This window comes from Symsagittifera roscoffensis, chromosome 1, assembly GCF_963678635.1.
Source record: "Symsagittifera roscoffensis chromosome 1, txSymRosc1.1, whole genome shotgun sequence".
NCBI lineage: Eukaryota > Metazoa > Xenacoelomorpha > Acoela > Convolutidae > Symsagittifera > Symsagittifera roscoffensis.
Window position 1 is genome coordinate 78,231,335 of NC_087062.1, and position 25,291 is coordinate 78,256,625.

The 25,291-nt window shown below is 41.7% G+C and overlaps 3 protein-coding genes across 4 annotated transcripts in view; 1 reads left to right on the forward strand and 2 right to left on the reverse strand.

The window, feature by feature from the left end:
• The window catches only part of LOC134849916 (UDP-N-acetylglucosamine transferase subunit ALG13 homolog), a 342,028-nt gene that overhangs the window by 221,908 nt on the left and 94,829 nt on the right, over positions 1-25,291 (reverse strand). The gene's annotated exons all lie outside the window — the stretch shown is intronic.
• The window catches only part of LOC134849933 (uncharacterized), a 222,837-nt gene that overhangs the window by 184,279 nt on the left and 13,267 nt on the right, over positions 1-25,291 (forward strand). The window lies entirely within an intron of this gene.
• LOC134840014 (dentin matrix acidic phosphoprotein 1-like) lies at positions 9,033-19,858 on the reverse strand. Its single transcript, XM_063855643.1, has 8 exons — positions 19,663-19,858; positions 18,444-18,984; positions 18,311-18,390; positions 11,217-11,683; positions 10,618-10,886; positions 10,195-10,344; positions 9,541-10,002; positions 9,033-9,333 (listed from the first exon to the last, which is right to left on the reverse strand). Exons 1-8 carry the CDS (start codon positions 19,856-19,858, stop codon positions 9,033-9,035), a joined length of 2,466 nt encoding a protein of 821 aa, XP_063711713.1.

A 25,291-nucleotide genomic window follows, 5' to 3' on the forward strand; every position in this document is an offset into this window, starting at 1 on the left:
AACCTTCGACTGAAGCAATGATCTCAATGTCAACATAGTTCACCCATATACAATGATCGAGTCTGGGTGGGAACATTTCTCTCAGAGCAAGCATTTCATCAATTGTTCTCATTTCAGCCATATCGGAATTGTATCTAGGAAACATAGTTTTACTAAGCCAATTGTATTTCAAGCATATTTCAAGCAAGAAAAGCGCAGACAAATTACTATACTCAGGATAAAGTTAACAGAATTTTGAACATATCAATACGAGAAATATTTGGTGAGAAGAAGCTCTAAAAAACGTATAATTTTTTGGATTGCAGGTCTAATTATTCAGTACCAAGTGGCTGATCTAAAGTTTTTGTAGGTCGACTAAAATGATTTTCCGTCTAAAATGATTTTCTGTCCAATGATTTTTGCTCAGCGGGCGAATTTTTGAGAAGAAAAACGATCTCTATTCTTCGATTTGGAGCAGATATGATCACATCATATTTCCCTTCCGAGAGCAAAGCCACCATCGCACATACAAACTTCAGTCCATCCGGGAGCTGTGCATATTCCGGAGACAGTGCAAACACGGCTCTCGGTGTTATCTTGGTGAAAGCACCTTCTTTTAGGGTGTCCACTACTTCACCCATTGACTCGAGGATGTCCTTTATAGCTGGCCATACAGCGTCTTCCGCTGTTGTAGGCTCTCTGAGTCTGCTAAGGAAACCCCTACTGTGTAGATGGTCGTTCATGCTGGCAAATACGATTGTGACTGGGTTCATTTCTGTCTGTCGTTGTACCCCGATTGCCATTGACACAGACTGCATTAGGTCCAGGTCGACCGCTGCCAACATTATAACATCAGACCAAAACAGAGACTTGGAGGTATACACGAAATCTGAGCTCGCGACTATCATGATCTTTGCCTTCCTCATTTCTGCTTTGTCATACGCAGCAAAGATGGTCTCATCTATCTTGATCGCCTTCAATCCTACGTATCTCTGAACATCACCTTCTTGATTCACTTGTTTCGGGTACGCTCTTTCTTTTACATGACCTGGGGGTGCTTTTATCTGTCTGAATATTTTTACATGTTGTCCTATTGGTGCCCTCGTCGTCAAGAATCTTCCGAGTCTTTCTTCTCAATTTCCTTCATCGTGATTCATTTTCACATCTTGCAATGGTCTTGCCTTTACTGGACCCATTGTATTGTTTGAGGGCAGTCCCTCTAAGTCGGCAAACCTCGAGGCGCTCGTGGAACTGAGGTTTATGCCAGCTGCTATCAACCAATCTACGCCTGTTATTGAATACAGTCCGTTGACGGACAATCTCGTTTCACTTAACATCCTCAGGGCACCTGCTGCAAATCTCACTGTCTGAAGATTCAAATTCATCAGGTCCTGTTTGTACACGTGCCAGGGAGAAGGTATGGGCTTCGACCACATCAAAGAGTTCCTGTCTGGACATCCCTTCTCTCGGCTGGTACCCGTTGTCTCTGATCTTGTCTCTGATCTCGAGGTGCTGGTCGTCTCCGCGGTCGGATTGACAGGTCATAATCTTCGTCTTAGATGGACGGTTATTCTCACTGGCGCTTCCCCCAATAAATCTTGTATGTCTGTCCTTTGCCCTGGCTCGCTAGAACTTTGCGGCCTGTAGGTCACGGCTGGGACCGTTCCCAAACGTGTTTCTAAGTTAGGGGGCACAAAGGTTGAAATTGCCGGCTCATTCGTGGTTTCTTCCTTCTTCACCACTCCCGTGTCAAAGAGCTCGACTTCCATTTCATCCAGTCGCTCTTGGAAGACTCGGTTCAACCAGGCTTGTCCGACAATGCTTTCAAAGTGGATCCCATTGGTGGTTAGTCTGGCCTGATCAATAGCTCTCAGCTCGTGTTCAATGTCCATAAGGATCATCCGTCCAGCATTCCGACTCGCCAAGTTCCTTATTATATTGTTCCACCTGTTGACTCCTTCATTATGTCTTCTTCCTGTCGCTCTCAACGTTTTTGTGCTCTTGGGTACGGTGCAGACGGTCAGTACCGCGCACTTGAATTTATTCAAGAGAGTAGTAAATAGGCACACCATCATCAATTCCCATTGTGCCTCTTCCTCATCTGAGACTCTTGATGCATTGTTCGTCGCTACAAGGATCATTATGTTAGGGATGCTCCCTGGGTTCATCAGCTCCACCATCCAAAATAGCTGGGCTATCGTTGCTCCTCCAAAGGCCATCACCGTAATGATCCAGGAGGTCCTCAAATTCTGAAGTACTCTCACTAAGCTGTCACCCAGTATCAGATGTGATGTCCCAAGTGGCGGTTGCTGCAGGTTTACTGCTAGGCTCCAAGTGGATCGATTAAAGCAGGCTCGAGAATCCGTGTCCGGAACTCCTGTGAAGCTATACTTCAACTGGTTGTTCTTCTGCACGTCAATCACTCGGGACACTTTCTTCATCGGCATTTCTCGTATCTTTCTGTCTGGGACCTTAGAGCTCTTTGTCGGTAACGTTGTATCACTAACTCCCGTTCTCGTCAACATCTCTTGGGAGATGTGGACTCTGCCCGTGTCATCGATTGTTCCATAGGTTGCAGTCTCCCCGGAACCTGGCGCATTCCTATTAGCGACCAATCGTCCAGCTGTTTCTATCAGTTTTCTCACCGTTTGCTCCACGACTGGGTCACCTACGGTGTCACTTGGGTCCGGGATTGTCACTCGACCAGTTGTAGCTGGGAGTCGCGTCTCCGTTGATTGACTCAACTCGCGAGGCGTCAAAAGCTCCATCGGGGACTGCCCAGGAGGAATATTCTTTGTAGGTATCACTTTTTCTACGGCTGTCGTCAACGCCAGCCGCTCCGATCGCTCTTTGTACTCTCGTTTCAAGCGCTCTATTTCTTCACACTGTTTCTTGTTACAATCTTCAAACAGTCTCTTCCACATGTCTTTGTACTGAGCATGGTCTTTGCCATTTCGTCCAGCTCCCTTCTGGTCTTCTCCAGTTCTTCCATCGTTCCGATAAGATCTTGCATGGTTTCGCACGTCTGAACAGCTTCCTCTACTCTCGCCCTCTTTGGCGGCACAGCTGCTCTCAGTTGTGAACTAGACGAGGCAGCCTCGCTGTTCATCTCTTGATGCATCTTTCTCAGACCAGGCCTAGGCTTGGTTGGCAGAGGAATCTCACCTGGTTTGTAGGTCCGGGAACTTCCCAATCCATGCTCGTTCGCCAAGTCACTTCTTGAGAGAGGCCCGTTTCTCCACCTCATTACCCTCATGTTCGGGCGGTCTATTACTCCTCTTTCTCCATATGCTGCCATCAATAAGACTTCCGTGGGGTAGTCCACACGGTTATCATGCCCCAAGATGTTTATTAAGGCGGTCAGCAACATGACTACATCTGGTTCCTCCAGAGCGAAGCCTCGATCCATCAGCCGACGATAGATCGCATCTACCATCGGTCCTACATATGCCTCTGCCAGGTCCATCAATTCGTTCAAGTTGAAGTTGTCCATGTTCCTTCAGATTCGATTCTATTATCAGTTTGATGAATTGAAATCAAGTGAATCATAAAATGATCAATCAGGATCTAGAAAAGAGGTCACGATTATCACATTCGTCAGCTTTACTCCAATTTTATATTAAAATTAATTGGAAACAGTTGGATAAAAACATTTTGATCCTGAAAATTTTTTAAAATCAGTTTGTTACTAAAATTTTGGAATTCGACCTAAGAATGGACAGTCCAAACTTTGGATCTATTCCTAAGATCGTCATTCGGTTATTCATGGTCACTAATTTCTTCGTACCCAGGGTCTTAATAACATAACACATAACATAACATAACATACACAACACACATTTAGTATGGCGCCTTCCTGCATGCAACCTAAACTCAGCCTATACTTAAATAATATTTCTTATGTAAGTATACTTGTAAATTAGTATCAGAGAAGATTACGTGTATCAGTGCATACAGTTCCCGTGGATGCAGTCGCCCTCTTTTCGGATCGTATAATGGAAACGAGAGTTCCTTTACTTCCCTTTCCACAAGGAAGTCTCTCAATCTCTCTTACTTAGTCTATAAAAACGTCCCTCCTGGTGCACTTCCGTAATCATGAAGGGTCCCCTCCACTTTTTCAGGAGCTTTTTCGTTCCTTTTGGTGGTATAACATTCTGTAATACCCATACGTAGCCTCCTATCGAGTAAGTTTTTGCACCAGCTGCTTTTTTATCGAATCTTTTCCTCTGCTTTGCCTGTGCCTGCTGAGTATTCCGTCTACACAAGTCGTTTAGTTCTTGTTGACGTTTAATCACATCCCCTACGTAGACTTGTGGTGATGTTTTCTTCCCCTCATACTCTGGGTAAAAGAAAGTTAAGGGCAAAGACTTCTCATGTCCGGTTAACATCATGTGTGACTAACTCCGGTGGCGGAGTGTTGCGTGCTGTTGTAAGCTCCCATCACCTGTGGAAGATATCTGTCCCAATCGGTCATGTACCTGGAACAAAATACCCTCAGCATCGATACTAACGTTCGATTTTGCCTTTCCACTAAGCCATTCGTCTGGGGATGTTATGTCGTGGAGTGAGCTTGAGCCACCTGTGAACGTCTCATGAGTTCTTTCGTAAGTTCTCCCACGAAAGCTGTTCCGTTATCCGATTGAAACGTCATCGGACAACCATGTCTCGCTATCCACGCATTGATTAGGTGATCGCACGTCTCTTCTGCTGAGGCAGTTATGCAGGGCACGGTCTCTGCATACTTCGTGAAGTGATATATCATATATCATGACCAAGACTTGATTGTAACCACTGTCTGTCATACATATCTTTTGGTGATCAATCTGCACCACCTCGTTGAATTCAGATGACTCGATCGACTGCGAGGGAAACCGCAATTTTCTTGGATCCTTGACCTGTTGGCATGACAGACATGCTGTTACCCACTTCTTGCATGCCTTTTTCATTCCAGGCCACTCAAAGAGTTTCAGGATCCTCTGGTATACTTTGTCAATTCCCTGATGGCCCGTCTGATTATGTGACCTGAATAAAAGTTCTGTCTGATAGAGTTGCGGCAACACTATCGCGTTATATTTGTACAGGACCTTGTCTTCTTCTCTTCTCTTACCAGCCACATTTCCGTCCTTGTTCAGGTATAACCTTCCCTCTTTATGCATAAAGTATTGTCTCAGAATGCGGTAACTGTCTTCCTCCAGGTCACTTTTGTCCGGAGCTCCATTTTCGATCCACCTTTTCAGGTTGCTCGTCATGCGGTCAATTCTCTGCGCTCTTAGTAGATCCGAAAGTCTGTATCTCGCCTTCAAGTATGTCTTCATGACCCTCATCTGACTATTCATTTCATCTGGCTGATGCGTGTCATCTTCCATCTTAACGCACCAAATCTTCGCCAACGGTCGTGTTTCTTGTTCGAACGGTTGAAGATCAGTCCTGACTACCTCTTTTTGTGGCAACAAACTTATCGAGCGTTTCGATACCGCTATTGTTTCCAGATCATCTGCTGCGTTGTCAAAGACTCTTTCACCTGGTATGAGGTAGCGATCACTGTCAGGGTCTTGATATACCTCCCTGTCCAGATCCCTTGCTCGAGTCTCCACCATTAGTGTGTGGATCGCTAGCTCCGACAGTTCCGATCCTGAGCTCGAGTTCCTGTCTGAGTAGGTGTCGATTCCTGAATTCCGGGAATTATCATCAATTAGAGAGTCTGCGATGGAGCACGTTCCTTCCTCCGGATCAATTCTGTGTGTTCTGTTCATCCATCTGAACTCCCCGGACAAAATTTTAACCTCCATCTCCTGTTCCTTATCAGGAACTTTTTCTACTACATCAGACTCCCGGGACAAATTTTCTTGTCCTTGGTGTTGATCCTGAACCGTTCGTCTCCTCGGACAAATAATCTTGCTCCAGCTTTCGTTCAACCTCTTCGCACCACTGATCTTGATCCTAGAAGGTGACGGTTTTCTTTGACGGCAGCAACAGATCCAGGGGTACCGGGTCCTTGTTGGTTAGAATCTTTATCTCGGCTGCCTTCTCTACAGGTAACTCAGGACTTCCTGGAATTGGATGTCCAGACTTGTCTAACCATCTCGTCAAGGGAAGCGCTTCATAAGTTTATTTGTCCAGCAACGAGAACCCTTCCTTGAATTCTGCTTGATTGGCTTGCTTTTGTTCCAATCTTTCATAGAACTCGTTTTTTTTGCTGAGGTTGTCAGCATTCTGTTGTTTATCACGCATCCTGTGCTCGATTATCAAGTGGTAGCCATCTAATCTTACTATCCATCTACCAATATGACTCTGATCCATCGAGTATATCTTCAACCAGGATAACGCTCTGTTGTCCACGCGTAACTTAAAGGGAGCGCTCCCCAAGTATGCGCGGTATTTTTCCACGAATGTGACTACTGCAAACATTTCTGCTTTCGGTGCACCATATTTCATCTCAGTGTCACTTAACACCTTGCTGCCATATGCAATGAGACGGAGAACTGTTCTTCCATTCCATTCCTGCTCCTGATGCAGTATTCCTGAGATGGCTTCTACTGATGCGTCTGTGTCAAGAACATACATGCCCTTCTCTGTAGGCATACCTAGCGCTGGCGCTTTGCACAGTTCCCGCTTTATGTTTTTCAAAGGCAGCTTGTGCTTCTTCGTTCCATTCGAACTTCTTTCCTTTGTTGCGCATCAGCTTCTGAATGGGATACAGCTTGTCTGCATATCCTTTTATGAACTCACGGTAATAATTGGCAAACCCTAAGAAGCTCATGAGTTGTGCGTGTGTTCTAGGAGCCTTCCATGTCAATACAGCCTCTACTGCCTCCGGGTCCGGCCTCACGCCATGCCTGTCCACCATTCTTCCTAGATACTTGATTGAATTTGAATCCCTGAGGATCTCACATTTCGATGGTTTGCATTTCAAGCCTGCTCTCTTCATGCAGCCAAAGACCTCATCGAGCCAATCAATGTGGTCTTCCGGGGTGGGTGTTGCTATGACCACGTCATCCACGTAACACATCCCAAGGTTCCCGTACTTCTTCGTCACTCTGATCAAAGCCTGAGCCATCAGTCTTTGAAAAGTGGTCGTTGCGTTGCACAAGCCGAAGGGCATCCTCTTCCACTGGTACAACCCCAATTCACATGCGAATCCGGTCTTCTCTCTGTCCTTCTTCCGCAGAGGGACCTGCCAAAAAGGCAGAACCCAAGTCCAGTGTGGTGGAGAACTTCTCGTCACCAAGTTTCGAGAGGCTCTTGTCTATTCTCGGTAACGGGTACGGATTTTTTGCTGTCAACGCGTTCAAGTAGCGAAAGCCGCAACAGAACCTAAGCTGTCCCCTTCTTTTTTGCCATGACTACGCCGCAGGCCTACGGCGATTTCGAGGGTTCTATCATGTCGTATTTGAGCAACATTTCTATTTCCGCTCGGCACGCTTCCAATTTATGTGGCGTCATTCGTCCTGCGCCTTCCCTATGGGAAACGGTGCCTTCCTCTAGTTCGATTTCATGTTCGAAAAAACTGCAACCACCGATATCCGCCTTATGTTTTGAAAATACATCCGCGTTCCGATTTAAAACCGCCCGCAATGATTCAAAATCTCCTTCGCCTATTTTCCCTTTTAAGTGTTCTATTTCTGGTGAAACCGGTTTGTCAGGTTCTAGTTCATATGACGAGGGCATTCCGGAAAATTCGAGCAGCTGGACAAGCCGTCGTCCCTTTCGGATTTCATTGAAAACAGTTAATGAATAGATTTAAATTCGTTAATTCTTTTAAAAATTATATCTCTTTATTGGCATGATAAGGACAGTCTTTCACATTATATCTCTTCAAGTTTTGTGCCTCTTTGTAGTCGGTCCTCATCGGCAAAGCGTAACCAATTTTCTTTCCACGCTGGATTGAAACCATGGTGTCCAGTGTGTTCAATAACACACTGACACACAGTCCGTTTCGAGTTACCGAGAAGCTCCGGTCTAAAATCACTGAACTTTGACTACTTGTGTTCGGTACCAAACAAACCTGTTTACTATCACTTAACGAATTTAAATTTCTCTTTCTAAAAGTTGCTACTACAGCTTGTCCCGGCTGTAGTTTTACCTTTCTATCTAAAAAGATTGGTACCTTGTTTTCATCTGTTATTATTCTTTTATTTGGTTTCTTAACATACTTGCGGTCCGGTTTTCTAATCCTTATTAGACCGTTGTTCAAGTCAAGCATCACGTCGAAACTCCTGCCAAAATCTCTGCTCAAGATGAACTGATTGGAGTCGTCCAAATTCTCTACCACCAGGAAGCTCATATAAAAGATCCCGTCCTCCCATATGGAGGACCGTTATTGGTGTTCTTCCGGCTACGTAAACCGCTCCTCGATTGGCTGCCGCTAGTCGGAGATTCGTCAGAATTAGGTCTTCCCTCGTGAAGCCCATTCTTTCCCAAGTTTTTATCGGCATCACGTTCACTACCGCTCCTGTGTCCAGAAGCCCTGTGACTCCGACTTTCTTTCCGTTGGTGTCGAGCAGATGTGCAGTCACATCTTCACCGTATCCAATGTGAACCGCGTCTTGCTCCATCATGGCGTCATGGCCAATTCTGCGGACCTTAAGTTCTTCCTGTCCCAAATAGATCTGTCCCATTTGGTCGCCATCTTTTGTGACGTAGGTCCTAGTGTAGATACTTATCCCGTCAACGTTCAGCATCACTTGATAAGGTCCATAGACTTCCACGTAACGGTTGAGTTTCTTCGTTCGAGGGTCACCCGTATTCAACAACCTTCGTACAGCCCTCGACTAAGTGCGTGGCTCTACCTGTCTCAGATAATCTGCATATGTGTCTAAATGCATCATAGTGAACTCTGAGGGTTCACTTAGGTTCCTGATCACCTGATGCCCCGCAACAGAAACTGTTGACTGTATTCTGCTTCCTTGTGGCACCATCCCGAAACCAATCACTTTTAGTTTGAAACTCAAACTACTCGGGGCTTTCGTTTGTTCGACTTCTGATGCCTCGAAGGCGTTTAGCTTTTCCTGAATTTTCTCATTCTCTAGTTCGAGCTTCACCTTCTGTTCGATCTATTTCGTCACCAATTCCTTCTGGACTCTATTTAGAGCATCCCTCGCGGCTGCCCTATAGTCGATCTTGAAGTCATCTGCTGCGGTCACCGGTTCCGGCTCACGTATTTCTTCCGTTACCGCCTGAATCTTCATCGTTGCCAGCTCTTGCGGTTTTTCTTTTCTGCGTGCCTCCGCTTCACTCAACAGGCGAGCTTTGCTGGCTTTCACACCCGATAAAGCTTCCTGATGCCTTGAATGCTTTAAGTCTGCTACAGCATCCCAGAATTGTGGACAATCCGATTTAAAATGACCTTCCAAACTACAAAAGAAACACCTTGGGCCGAATTTGGCAATTACTACTCTCATGAAATCTTCATGATCGACCTCTGACGCATCTTAATCCTCGAGGCTAAATCCTAATGCTTTCATGCCCTGTTTGTAGGTTGGGCATGCTGACACATGATGGTCCGTCGAACTGCAATTTGCACAAGAGCGTCTCTTGACCATATCGTCCCTTGGTTTGTACCAGTTGTTTCGTTGGTTTGCTGTTCCGTTGTTAAAATTGCCATAATTGCTCTTGTAAAATCCAGATCTCGATGGAGGCTTCAGCAAAAGATATTCTTTTGACTTGAGTCTCAACTCCTCTGGTGTTGACGCATTGGTTGAGAGTGGTGTGTAATGTGTGGCTAAAATTGTTCGAAGCTCATCATTCTTCACACCATCGATGAATTTTGAGGCTACCGCTAGGTTCATCCTTCTGTTCGACTCATCTGGTTGGCTACGCCTTCTCAGCATCTCCAAATTGTCTAGAAACTTGTCTATCGTCTCTTTTTCACGTTGCCTCCATTTCTCGAACCGCATCATTACTTGGTGTTCTTGCTCCCCTGAGCCAAAACGATTTAACAAGATTTCAGAGTTTTTCTCAGCAGTGTCCCGCTGGTATTGCTTTTTGGTCATCACACAGTTTAGGGCTGTTCCTTCCAAGTTGCTGGTAAGAGCACTGCTTTCTTGTTTTTCTGACAAGTCCTCTTCCTCAAAATGCAGTTTCATCACTTCTATCCAGGTATCAATACAGCCATCAGATTCGTCTTTGTAGCATTTTGGTTTCTTAAAGACTCTTCTGGACTTTTCACTACGTTCATTGGTTCTTGATAACCTCGTAAGGAATGTCTCCAAAGACCTGTTCAGATGTTCAAAGGCTGTGGCCATTGATGTAGCGTCTCTTGAATGCCCCGCCTGAGTATCATTGCCCCCTGATAAGGGCTCTGGATTTTCCGTCATGTCCGAATCGCTGAGATTGTTTCTTCCTTGACTCGCATGACTACTGTTCCTGGAATCACATCTCCCATTCGCATATGTATCTTGCGTCGCTCGTTCGTTTGAGGTCTGTCTGTTGCCAGTTGAGCTTCCTCTGATGTTTGGGCCCCGTGTTCTATTGTCCCCTGTGGCATAGCTTGATGAACTGCCCCTTCCTCTAGTGGATCCATATGTCCTTCTCCTATTCTGTTGTTCATTGAAGTTCAACCTCGGCTCCCTGCTGGGTTCTCCCGAGTTCGATTCCCCATTTTTTGATCCACTCCTGCTGCCTAGTAGCCCGTCCAACCTATCCATGATGGCCTGAGTTCGCAACTCCATCATCGCATCTATCTTGGTGTCAAGAGTCCCAAGAGTCTGCTCTTGTTGAGTTCTCAACATATCCATGTCGTCTCTCAATCGTAACTCTCTCTGCTCAGCTTTCCTCGTCATTCGCGACAAGTTCTTAGCCAAGTGTTCATCCTTTCTCTCCTTCAAGTTTTTCGCTTCTACTAACTTCTTGTCTGTTGCGGTTGATCTCTTCCCGCAGATTTTCTCTCTCGACGTGGACTGCCATTTCTAGTTCACTCATTCATAAGGACATCTGTTCAATCTGTTCTCTATGCTGCCCACTATGTTGGTCAAGGATTCTTCAATTGATGCTCCAATATCCACTAATGGTGTCAAAAGTGGCGGTGCCACCCTGTCGGTCCCAGGTAGCTTGGTGCTGGTCGATATTCGGGCCTTGATTATCTGCCTCGACGTCTTTTCTTGATCCACTTCTGGATCCACAGGTGCGTCACATAGCCCAGTGTTTCTATTCTTCGAAGCTCACATTTCCGAATTCTTCATGTTCACAAAGTCTCCTGACTGGCCTGATCCGTTAGTGGTATTGCTTTTTCTCCTCACCACACCAAATTGGTCCATGGTCCCAGCCTCTCTATCGGTGTATGCGTCATTCTCCTGAGTCGAGCTATTGAGGCTGACTTGAGATCCAAAGTCATCTTGCCCGTCATCGTCCTCTTCTTCTTCCTGTGTTTCTGCTTCATCGCCCGTACCCGTTCCCATAGTAAATGGAAAGAAGTTTCCGAAAGTGTTCTTCACTCTTTCTGAAAACGACGAGGACGTTGCCGGTTTCTCCGTCACGCCAAGCATCGTGGTGTTGTCTGTGGATGATCTTGTAGTCGCCACATTTCCAGTAGAGATGTCAGACAGTTCCGACTTCTCTTCTCGGTCCAGGGTCTCGGTGGAAGTGGCAAAATCTTGGCCTTGCTCTACCGAAGTATATTCACTCGCGAATCTTCTGTTTCCTCTCCCTTCCGGTCCATGTCCCTCTTGGTTCTCATCCACGGCGGGGTCCGAATGGACCTCTACCTCTAACCTTGCCTACTGTCCTTCTGAGGACTTTTGACTCCTGGTTTCAACCATTATGCCTGAAACTTTCTTCCCTTTATCAGTCCGGGTTCGTGTGGTTCTTTCCACAAAAGGGTCGTTCATTGCTTTTCTCTGTTTCTCTGGTATTAATTTCCTGGAGCTATCACTTAGTTTGGGTATCCTTGACTTGTCTAGACTCATTTTCAATTTATAACTTCTTACTGCTTATACACTCAATTCAATTGCTAGTGTCCTTTTAGTCTGACTACTGATAACAATAACACAGCACAATAAATTCCAAAAGTTTCACTTAAATAGTGACCACGAATCGTTGTATGTTATCACAGTACAGTGTGTATAGAATTTATTCACAATAGTCGATTATTAGTTTTAAGATATTAAGCTAGCACAGTATGATGATATCAATTTATTTAGAAGATAGTGTTTTCACTACCCAATCAAAGACAGATATTTTTGATTTAAAACCAAAATAAAGAAAAATAAGAATATTTTCAATGAAAAACGTATGTGTTTTGTACTTCAGTCAGTCGCAATGTAATAGTCGAACTTGTTTCTAAAGAAAGAGCTTTCCCTGCTTGGTGCTGCACCAAACAGACAAAACGTGAAGGCAGTAATTTTCTCAAGTGAGCGTCTATTGCACCCACCGAGTCCTGTGTTACCTCTCTGTCTTCGGATTGCCCGAGCTAGACCTACTAAAATCCTCAAGGCAATCACTTTTCCAAGAAACGATTTGGATTTCAAATCAGTGACAAACTCTTTTTCAATTTCGATGTCGCGCAAATCCGAGTTTAGACCTGTTTTGTTTTGGTCTGGTCTTTTACAAAGGCAAATTACCAGTGCAGTCATTGGTTTCTAGCCTGTCTCTTGATAACCTATAACCTTTCACTATTTTCTGTTCTTCTGTCTACTTAAGTCTTAACAAAATAGTACCCCTCCAGATTGGCAAAAACAGGACCCCTCCGGATTGCCAAAAACAAGGCCCCTCCGGATTAGCAAAAACAGTACCACTCCGGATTGGCAAAAACAAGACCCCTCCGGATTGGCAAAAATAGTACCCCTCCGGATTGGCAAAAATAGTACCCCTCCGGATTGGCAAAATTGGGACCCTTCCGGATTGGCAAAATTGGTACACTTCCGGATTGGCAAAATTAAGACCCATCCGGATTGGCAAAATAAGACCCCTCCGGATTGGCAAAATTGGGACCCTTCCGGATTGGGACCCCTCCGGGTTTGTAAAAGTAGCTTCACAGAGACTTTCAAAGTTTTCACCCGATACCCTTCCGGATAAGTTCTCCGATGCTATTATGCTGTTTGAACTAACTAGGAAGGGTGTATTATCTTTCCCAAGACCCTTCCGGATTGAAGCTAAGCCTCTTATTTGACAATTCACCTTAAATGTGAAGGGTCTGATCACTAGCCTAGTTTCGACTCGACTATGGTTTTCTGGTTTACTTAGCCTTCCCTTTTTGTCTAAAACTGCGTAAAATTGCCCTTTTCAACCGTTACTACCCTTTGGTAGGGGTGTAAGGGCTTTCCAAAAAAATAATTATAAAACGTGAAGGGTCTACCTTCCCGAATTAGTGAGTTTGCAAAAAACAATCTTTAAGAAATTTCACGCTTTTCTTTTTTGATTAATTAATGTTTTAATGGATAAGCTCACCTAATTTCTAATCTAATGGTACCAAGTTGAACTAGATCTGTCCAGTAGTTCCAAAGTTGCCTATTTTTTTCTAGTTCAGTGCACAAAATTTAATCTAAAAAGTTTCAGCTGAAAAAATTTGCCAAAAACAATGCTATTTGGACCATTCCGGATTGATGAATCCACTAAATCAAACACGTTAAGTTCGATTTCACTGTAACCCGGAAGGATATTGGCAAACAGATTTCAAAACCTGTCAATTCACTAGTGAACGTTGTCCGAACAATAATTTTAGTGTCCTAACTCAAAGTTTTTAAAAACTTTTCCTATTTTGTAGCATTTTCAAAAATGAAGAAAATTCGGTTTTTGGTAACCAATTAGTTCCAACCACTTCCGAACTAAACTTAACCGGTTCTACCCATTATACTAGTACAGTTACGATGTAACTCACTATTTTAGCGCTTTTTTCCGTTTCAAAAAATATCGACATCTCAAAGAACGCAATTTTTGGGGGGATCAAAATATCGCTATTTTGACCCTAAAAACCGGTCCGCTTACTGTGTTTTTCACTGAAAAACGATATAGGAGTATTAATATAGGCTGTATAGATGATAATACTAGTAATACTATACCCATACGGGTTTTTTCAATCTCCAAATTAAGGTGGTTAACTCGGAAATTCGCAGTTCGGTGAAGGGTCACTACAGTGCAGTCATTGTCGAGCTCCCCACAGAGTAATATCTTACTTTTTGTACCAAAAGGGATACAAAGATTTTAACGATACCCAACAGTCGATTGTTGTGTCCTTGAGCCCCTTCTTGTCTTCCTTGAACTGCTTGCCGGATCAGTCTTCTTCTCTAATCCCGAGACCCTTCCGGATTGAGCGCAAATTAGCATTAACGTGCTTAAAAACTCAAATAACCCTACAGTACAAACACCACAAACGGGCCACAAAATTGATCGTAAAGATGCTGACTGATTTAAATGCCTGTAACAACAATATATCTAACAACAAAAAATGGGACGGGAGGGTCGGATCACATCTCGTCTGTGGGGATAATTTCTACTGATTTTATACTTTTTTTAATGTTTTTGTTTTTTTTTCGGTTATTTTTTATGTTTTTTCTTTTTCTTAGGTACTATACTAATTTTTGTTTGTTTTTTTGTATATCTTCAAGTGTTTTTGTTCACAAACCTCTCAGGGGACGACGGGACGGCCAATCGCCCACCCTTCCTGGCTCGTGAATTTTTGGTCCTAACTAGGTTAAAAAACTTTTCACGGGAATCCGGAAGGCTTCCGCGTTCCGAACTACCCTTCCGCCTGGTGGTTAGGGCGTTGTTTTGAGCATCCGCTCGGCATGGAGTGCTCGTTAACGGTTCTGCCGTTCATGATGTAAAAAAAAACACCCAGGAGCGCCATAAAAACATCTATGTAACATTCGCCCGGAAGTACATATCGACGAAAAATAAAGCTAGGTTCTAAAACGACTGGCTAGCGTCTAAACACAGCTCCACATGCTTTTCACCGTCTCTGCCAAAGCCAGTTCTTTTGGTGGTTTTCCTACCATCGGGTCGACAAAAACGTTACTGTTTCCGGGTTCGGTCAAAACACTCAAATTAACTTAATTATATGCAAAAATAGTGAGCTCATGGCTGGGTCTCAGTATCCCCAGACCACGAGGTCACTCCTAAAAACAGGGCTACTACTATTTATTATATTACTATCGTTTTTGCTCAGTAGATAAAAACCATCATCTCTATCGAAGATGGATCAACTCTTTCCCTCAATCCTTGCTTCTCATTCTCTGAAAATGAATCAGGATGTTAATTAATTTCAACTCAGGACATGACAGGAAGCTAAAAGTTTGTATAAGACAGTTTGAGTTTTGGGCCCGAGACCCCTCCGGATTCTGGAATTCGGGGAAATATCACTCCTATTTCTAAAAAAAAACACTTTAATTGCACATCGAAATTAATTTCAATACACAAGTGTATGTCAAATGTTTTCTGTTTTTTTTTCTCTATCGATTCATAAGAATATTATAACATTATTAGATACGCATAGTTACAATAACAATAAACAAAACAAAAACTATTACAATTATCGATGATTACTTTTCACCTGAGAGCTTCAAGGTGGTTTATATATAAATTTTATCATATAAACTTGAAGCTTTTCCATGAAAATTTACCATGAGTTGCCACAGAGGGGTCTTCTTTAAATAAAAATAAATAATAATTCTTGAACTTTATCTTTGCTTTTCTGCATGTTAATATGTCCTTAAATTTGACTTTATCATCTGTTAGTTTGTTCCAGATTATGACGGACTTTTTAAAGAAGGAATTTTCTATGTATTGCCCATTGTATCTGTCGCCGAAATATAATTTTTTGTTTCTTGTGTTAATATCTATTTGGTGGTTAACATACTCAATGTTATTATAGGCTGGCAATAATTGATGTTGTTTTTCCAAAGTGACATAATATTTTATAGTCCAGAAACATTGCTACTGGCAATATATTGTGTTTTAGCTTCAAGTCTGAAGATGAGTCGTATTTTGCACGATCGCAGCAAGTTTTTACTGCCCAGCTTAACTGTTTTTCCAGAGATATCATTAGTTTAGCGGATATTCCACTTAAAAGAATTGCTGGGTAATGCAAATGACTAATTACCAGTGCATGCATTATCAAGAGTCTTGTTTTTACTGGCAATGGCTTTTTGATTGATTGAATTGTTTTTATTCCGCATGCCATTTTCCTGAGAATATTTTTGATTTCATCTTGGAATGTGAGAAACTGATCTAAAACTACTCCTGGGTATTTAACAATGGTTTTTTTCTCAGTTATTTTATCATCTAGAGTTAAAGTATACTTTTCATCCTTTTTCCTTGAATGTTTTTTGCTGAAAACGATGAGTTCTGTTTTTTTTTGCATTCAACTGAAGTGAGTGTTTTAAAAATAATTTGACAACAGACTGCAATTGGCTTCGAGTGCTTTAAGAGCTTTTTGTGGATCGTTTTTTTTCTCACAGAATAGTAATGTATCATCCGCATTTTGAACTATTTTACATGTTTTGTCAATTTGTTTTTTGAGATCGTTAATGTAGAGATTGAATATTAGAGGGCCAAGGAAAGTGCCTGTCTCTTAATAACCTAATATCTTTCACTATTTTCTGTTCTTCTGTCTACTTAAGTCTTAACAAAATAGTACCCCTCCAGATTGGCAAAAACAGGACCCCTCCGGATTGCCAAAAACAAGGCCCCTCCGGATTAGCAAAAATAGTACCACTCCGGATTGGCAAAAACAAGACCCCTCCGGATTGGCAAAAATAGTACCCCTCCGGATTGGCAAAAATAGTACCCCTCCGGATTGGCAAAATTGGGACCCTTCCGGATTGGCAAAATTGGGATACTTCCGGATTGGCAAAATTAAGACCCATCCGGATTGGCAAAATAAGACCCCTTCGGATTGGCAAAATTGGGACCCTTCCGGATTGGGACCCCTCCGGGTTTGTAAAAGTAGCTTCTCAGAGACTTTCAAAATTTTCACCCGATACCCTTCCGGATAAGTTCTCCGATGCTATTATGCTGTTTGAACTAACTAGGAAGGGTGTATTATCTTTCCCAAGACCCTTCCGGATTGAAGCTAAGCCTCTTATTTGACAATTCACCTTAAATGTGAAGGGTCTGATCACTAGCCTAGTTTCGACTCGACTATGGTTTTCTGGTTTACTTAGCCTTCCCTTTTTGTCTAAAACTGCGTAAAATTGCCCTTTTCAACCGTTACTACCCTTTGGTAGGGGTGTAAGGGCTTTCCAAAAAAATAATTATAAAACGTGAAGGGTCTACCTTCCCGAATTAGTGAGTTTGCAAAAAAACAATCTTTAAGAAATTTCACGCTTTTCTTTTTTGATTAATTAATGTTTTAATGGATAAGCTCACCTAATTTCTAATCTAATGGTACCAAGTTGAACTAGGTCTGTCCAGTAGTTGCAAAGTTGCCTATTTTTTTCTAGTTCAGTGCACAAAATTTAATCTAAAAAGTTTCAGCTGAAAAAATTTGCCAAAAACAATGCTATTTGGACCATTCCGGATTGATGAATCCACTAAATCAAACACGTTAAGTTCGATTTCACTGTAACCCGGAAGGATATTGGCAAACGGATTTCAAAACCTGTCAATTCACTAGTGAACGTTGTCCGAACAATAATTTTACTGTCCTAACTCAAAGTTTTTAAAAATTTTTCTTATTTTGTAGCATTTTCAAAAATGAAGAAAATTCGGTTTTTGGTAACCAATTAGTTCCAACCACTTCCGAACTAAACTTAACCGGTTCTACCCATTATACTAGTACAGTTACGATGTAACTCACTATTATAGCGCTTTTTTCCGTTTCAAAAAATATCGACATCTCAAAAAACGCAATTTTTGGGGGGATCAAAATATCGCTATTTTGACCCTAAAAACCGGTCCGCTTACTGTGTTTTTCACTGAAAAACGATATAGGAGTATTAATATAGGCTGTATAGATGATAATACTAGTAATACTATACCCATACGGGTTTTTTCAATCTCCAAATTAAGGTGGTTAACTCGGAAATTCGCAGTTCGGTGAAGGGTCACTACAGTGCAGTCATTGTCGAGCTCCCCACAGAGTAATATCTTACTTTTTGTACCAAAAGGGATTTAAAGATTTTAACGATACCCAACAGTCGATTGTTGTGTCCTTGAGCTCCTTCTTGTCGCTCCTTGAACTGCTTGCCGGATCAGTCTTCTTCTCTAATCCCGAGACCCTTTCGGATTGAGCGCAAATTAGCATTAACGTGCTTAAAAACTCAAATAACCCTACAGTACAAACACCACATAAGGACATCTGTTCAATCTGTTCTCCTATGCTGCCCATTATGTTGGTCAAGGATTCTTCAATTGATGCTCCAATATCCACTAATGGTGTCAAAAGTGGCGGTGCCACCCTGTCGGTCCCAGGTAGCTTGGTGCTGGTCGATATTCGGGCCTTGATTATCTGCCTCGACGTCTTTTCTTGATCCACTTCTGGATCCACAGGTGCGTCACATAGCCCAGTGTTTCTATTCTTCGAAGCTCACCTTTCCGAATTCTTCATGTTCACAAAGTCTCCTGACTGGCCTGATCCGTTAGTGGTATTGCTTTTTCTCCTCACCACACCAAATTGGTCCATGGTCCCAGCCTCTCTATCGGTGTATGCGTCATTCTCCTGAGTCGAGCTATTGAGGCTGACTTGAGATCCAAAGTCATCTTGCCCGTCATCGTCCTCTTCTTCTTCCTGTGTTTCTGCTTCATCGCCCGTACCCGTTCCCATAGTAAATGGAAAGAAGTTTCCGAAAGTGTTCTTCACTCTTTCTGAAAACGACGAGGACGTTGCCGGTTTCTCCGTCACGCCAAGCATCGTGGTGTTGTCTGTGGATGATCTTGTAGTCGCCACATTTCCAGTAGAGATGTCAGACAGTTCCGACTTCTCTTCTCGGTCCAGGGTCTCGGTGGAAGTGGCAAAATCTTGGCCTTGCTCTACCGAAGTATATTCACTCGCGAATCTTCTGTTTCCTCTCCCTTCCGGTCCATGTCCCTCTTGGTTCTCATCCACGGCGGGGTCCGAATGGACCTCTACCTCTAACCTTGCCTACTGTCCTTCTGAGGACTTTTGACTCCTGGTTTCAACCATTATGCCTGAAACTTTCTTCCCTTTATCAGTCCGGGTTCGTGTGGTTCTTTCCACAAAAGGGTCGTTCATTGCTTTTCTCTGTTTCTCTGGTATTAATTTCCTGGAGCTATCACTTAGTTTGGGTATCCTTGACTTGTCTAGACTCATTTTCAATTTATAACTTCTTACTGCTTATACACTCAATTCAATTGCTAGTGTCCTTTTAGTCTGACTACTGATAACAATAACACAGCACAATAAATTCCAAAAGTTTCACTTAAATAGTGACCACGAATCGTTGTATGTTATCACAGTACAGTGTGTATAGAATTTATTCACAATAGTCGATTATTAGTTTTAAGATATTAAGCTAGCACAGTATGATGATATCAATTTATTTAGAAGATAGTGTTTTCACTACCCAATCAAAGACAGATATTTTTGATTTAAAACCAAAATAAAGAAAAATAAGAATATTTTCAATGAAAAACGTATGTGTTTTGTACTTCAGTCAGTCGCAATGTAATAGTCGAACTTGTTTCTAAAGAAAGAGCTTTCCCTGCTTGGTGCTGCACCAAACAGACAAAACGTGAAGGCAGTAATTTTCTCAAGTGAGCGTCTATTGCACCCACCGAGTCCTGTGTTACCTCTCTGTCTTCGGATTGCCCGAGCTAGACCTACTAAAATCCTCAAGGCAATCACTTTTCCAAGAAACGATTTGGATTTCAACCCACACAAATCAGTGACAAACTCTTTTTCAATTTCGATGTCGCGCAAATCCGAGTTTAGACCTGTTTTGTTTTGGTCTGGTCTTTTACAAAGGCAAGTTACCAGTGCAGTCATTGGTTTCTAGCCTGTCTCTTGATAACCTATAACCTTTCACTATTTTCTGTTCTTCTGTCTACTTAAGTCTTAACAAAATAGTACCCCTCCAGATTGGCAAAAACAGGACCCCTCCGGATTGCCAAAAACAAGGCCCCTCCGGATTAGCAAAAATAGTACCACTCCGGATTGGCAAAAACAAGACCCCCCCGGATTGGCAAAAATAGTACCCCTCCGGATTGGCAAAAATAGTACCCCTCCGGATTGGCAAAATTGGGACCCTTCCGGATTGGCAAAATTGGGACACTTCCGGATTGGCAAAATTAAGACCCATCCGGATTGGCAAAATAAGACCCCTCCGGATTGGCAAAATTGGGACCCTTCCGGATTGGGACCCCTCCGGGTTTGTAAAAGTAGCTTCTCAGAGACTTTCAAAGTTTTCACCCGATACCCTTCCGGATAAGTTCTCCGATGCTATTATGCTGTTTGGACTAACTAGGAAGGGTGTATTATCTTTCCCAAGACCCTTCCGGATTGAAGCTAAGCCTCTTATTTGACAATTCACCTTAAATGTGAAGGGTCTGATCACTAGCCTAGTTTCGACTCGACTATGGTTTTCTGGTTTACTTAGCCTTCCCTTTTTGTCTAAAACTGCGTAAAATTGCCCTTTTCAACCGTTACTACCCTTTGGTAGGGGTGTAAGGGCTTTCCAAAAAAATAATTATATAACGTGAAGGGTCTACCTTCCCGAATTAGTGAGTTTGCAAAAAACAATCTTTAAGAAATTTCACGCTTTTCTTTTTTGATTAATTAATGTTTTAATGGATAAGCTCACCTAATTTCTAATCTAATGGTACCAAGTTGAACTAGATCTGTCCAGTAGTTCCAAAGTTGCCTATTTTTTTCTAGTTCAGTGCACAAAATTTAATCTAAAAAGTTTCAGCTGAAACAATTTGCCAAAAACAATGCTATTTGGACCATTCCGGATTGATGAATCCACTAAATCAAACACCTTAAGTTCGATTTCACTGTAACCCGGAAGGATATTGGCAAACAGATTTCAAAACCTGTCAATTCACTAGTGAACGTTGTCCGAACAATAATTTTACTGTCCTAACTCAAAGTTTTTAAAAACTTTTCCTATTTTGTAGCATTTTCAAAAATGAAGAAAATTCGGTTTTTGGTAACCAATTAGTTCCAACCACTTCCGAACTAAACTTAACCGGTTCTACCCATTATACTAGTACAGTTACGATGTAACTCACTATTTTAGCGCTTTTTTCCGTTTCAAAAAATATCGACATCTCAAAGAACGCAATTTTTGGGGGGATCAAAATATCGCTATTTTGAACCTAAAAACCGGTCCGCTTACTGTGTTTTTCACTGAAAAACGATATAGGAGTATTAATATAGGCTGTATAGATGATAATACTAGTAATACTATACCCATACGGGTTTTTTCAATCTCCAAATTAAGGTGGTTAACTCGGAAATTCGCAGTTCGGTGAAGGGTCACTACAGTGCAGTCATTGTCGAGCTCCCCACAGAGTAATATCTTACTTTTTGTACCAAAAGGGATACAAAGATTTTAACGATACCCAACAGTCGATTGTTGTGTCCTTGAGCCCCTTCTTGTCTTCCTTGAACTGCTTGCCGGATCAGTCTTCTTCTCTAATCCCGAGACCCTTCCGGATTGAGCGCAAATTAGCATTAACGTGCTTAAAAACTCAAATAACCCTACAGTACAAACACCACAAACGGGCCACAAAATTGATCGTAAAGATGCTGACTGATTTAAATGCCTGTAACAACAATATATCTAACAACAAAAAATGGGACGGGAGGGTCGGATCACATCTCGTCTGTGTCTGTGGGGATAATTTCTACTGATTTTATACTTTTTTTACTGTTTTTGTTTTTTTTTCGGTTATTTTTTATGTTTTTTCTTTTTCTTAGGTACTATACTAATTTTTGTTTGTTTTTTTGTATATCTTCAAGTGTTTTTGTTCACAAACCTCTCAGGGGACGACGGGACGGCCAATCGCCCACCCTTCCTGGCTCGTGAATTTTTGGTCCTAACTAGGTTAAAAAACTTTTCACGGGAATCCGGAAGGCTTCCGCGTTCCGAACTACCCTTCCGCCTGGTGGTTAGGGCGTTGTTTTGAGCATCCGCTCGGCATGGAGTGCTCGTTAACGGTTCTGCCGTTCATGATGTAAAAACAAAACACCCAGGAGCGCCATAAAAACATCTATGTAACATTCGCCCGGAAGTACATATCGACGAAAAATAAAGCTAGGTTCTAAAACGACTGGCTAGCGTCTAAACACAGCTCCACATGCTTTTCACCGTCTCTGCCAAAGCCAGTTCTTTTGGTGGTTTTCCTACCATCGGGTCGACAAAAACGTTACTGTTTCCGGGTTCGGTCAAAACACTCAAATTAACTTAATTATATGCAAAAATAGTGAGCTCATGGCTGGGTCTCAGTATCCCCAGACCACGAGGTCACTCCTAAAAACAGGGCTACTACTATTTATTATATTACTATCGTTTTTGCTCAGTAGATAAAAACCATCATCTCTATCGAAGATGGATCAACTCTTTCCCTCAATCCTTGCTTCTCATTCTCTGAAAATGAATCAGGATGTTAATTAATTTCAACTCAGGACATGACAGGAAGCTAAAAGTTTGTATAAGACAGTTTGAGTTTTGGGCCCGAGACCCCTCCGGATTCTGGAATTCGGGGAAATATCACCCCTATTTCTAAAAAAAAACACTTTAATTGCACATCGAAATTAATTTCAATACACAAGTGTATGTCAAATGTTTTCTGTTTTTTTTTCTCTATCGATTCATAAGAATATTATAACATTATTAGATACGCATAGTTACAATAACAATAAACAAAACAAAAACTATTACAATTATCGATGATTACTTTTCACCTGAGAGCTTCAAGGTGGCTTATATATAAATTTTATCATATAAACTTGAAGCTTTTCCATGAAAATTTACCATGAGTTGCCACAGAGGGGTCTTCTTTAAATAAAAATAAATAATAATTCTTGAACTTTATCTTTGCTTTTCTGCATGTTAATATGTCCTTAAATTTGACTTTATCATCTGTTAGTTTGTTCCAGATTATGACGGACTTTTTAAAGAAGGAATTTTCTATGTATTGCCCATTGTATCTGTCGCCGAAATATACTTTTTTGTTTCTTGTGTTAATATCTATTTGGTGGTTAACATACTCAATGTTATTATAGGCTGGCAATAATTGATGTTGTTTTTCCAAAGTGACATAATATTTTATAGTCCAGAAACATTGCTACTGGCAATATATTGTGTTTTAGCTTCAAGTCTGAAGATGAGTCGCATTTTGCACGATCGCAGCAAGTTTTTACTGCCCAGCTTAACTGTTTTTCCAGAGATATCATTAGTTTAGCGGATATTCCACTTAAAAGAATTGCTGGGTAATGCAAATGACTAATTACCAGTGCATGCATTATCAAGAGTCTTGTTTTTACTGGCAATGGCTTTTTGATTGATTGAATTGTTTTTATTCCGCATGCCATTTTCCTGAGAATATTTTTGATTTCATCTTGGAATGTGAGAAACTGATCTAAAACTACTCCTGGGTATTTAACAATGGTTTTTTTCTCATTTATTTTATCATCTAGAGTTAAAGTATACTTTTCATCCTTTTTCCTTGAATGTTTTTTGCTGAAAACGATGAGTTCTGTTTTTTTTGCATTCAACTGAAGTGAGTGTTCTAAAAATAATTTGACAACAGACTGCAATTGGCTTCGAGTGCTTTAAGAGCTTTTTGTGGATCGTTTTTTTTCTCACAGAATAGTAATGTATCATCCGCATTTTGAACTATTTTACATGTTTTGTCAATTTGTTTTTTGAGATCGTTAATGTAGAGATTGAATATTAGAGGGCCAAGGAAAGTGCTTGTCTCTTAATAACCTAATATCTTTCACTATTTTCTGTTCTTCTGTCTACTTAAGTCTTAACAAAATAGTACCCCTCCAGATTGGCAAAAACAGGACCCCTCCGGATTGCCAAAAACAAGGCCCCTCCGGATTAGCAAAAATAGTACCACTCCGGATTGGCAAAAACAAGACCCCTCCGGATTGGCAAAAATAGTACCCCTCCGGATTGGCAAAAATAGTACCCCTCCGGATTGGCAAAATTGGGACCCTTCCGGATTGGCAAAATTGGGATACTTCCGGATTGGCAAAATTAAGACCCATCCGGATTGGCAAAATAAGACCCCTTCGGATTGGCAAAATTGGGACCCTTCCGGATTGGGACCCCTCCGGGTTTGTAAAAGTAGCTTCTCAGAGACTTTCAAAATTTTCACCCGATACCCTTCCGGATAAGTTCTCCGATGCTATTATGCTGTTTGAACTAACTAGGAAGGGTGTATTATCTTTCCCAAGACCCTTCCGGATTGAAGCTAAGCCTCTTATTTGACAATTCACCTTAAATGTGAAGGGTCTGATCACTAGCCTAGTTTCGACTCGACTATGGTTTTCTGGTTTACTTAGCCTTCCCTTTTTGTCTAAAACTGCGTAAAATTGCCCTTTTCAACCGTTACTACCCTTTGGTAGGGGTGTAAGGGCTTTCCAAAAAAATAATTATAAAACGTGAAGGGTCTACCTTCCCGAATTAGTGAGTTTGCAAAAAAACAATCTTTAAGAAATTTCACGCTTTTCTTTTTTGATTAATTAATGTTTTAATGGATAAGCTCACCTAATTTCTAATCTAATGGTACCAAGTTGAACTAGGTCTGTCCAGTAGTTGCAAAGTTGCCTATTTTTTTCTAGTTCAGTGCACAAAATTTAATCTAAAAAGTTTCAGCTGAAAAAATTTGCCAAAAACAATGCTATTTGGACCATTCCGGATTGATGAATCCACTAAATCAAACACGTTAAGTTCGATTTCACTGTAACCCGGAAGGATATTGGCAAACGGATTTCAAAACCTGTCAATTCACTAGTGAAAGTTGTCCGAACAATAATTTTACTGTCCTAACTCAAAGTTTTTAAAAATTTTTCTTATTTTGTAGCATTTTCAAAAATGAAGAAAATTCGGTTTTTGGTAACCAATTAGTTCCAACCACCTCCGAACTAAACTTAACCGGTTCTAATCATTATACTAGTACAGTTACGATGTAACTCACTATTTTAGCGCTTTTTTTCCGTTTAAAAAAATATCGACATCTCAAAAAACGCAATTTTTGGGGGGATCAAAATATCGCTATTTTGACCCTAAAAACCGGTCCGCTTACTGTGTTTTTCACTGAAAAACGATATAGGAGTATTAATATAGGCTGTATAGATGATAATACTAGTAATACTATACCCATACGGGTTTTTTCAATCTCCAAATTAAGGTGGTTAACTCGGAAATTCGCAGTTCGGTGAAGGGTCACTACAGTGCAGTCA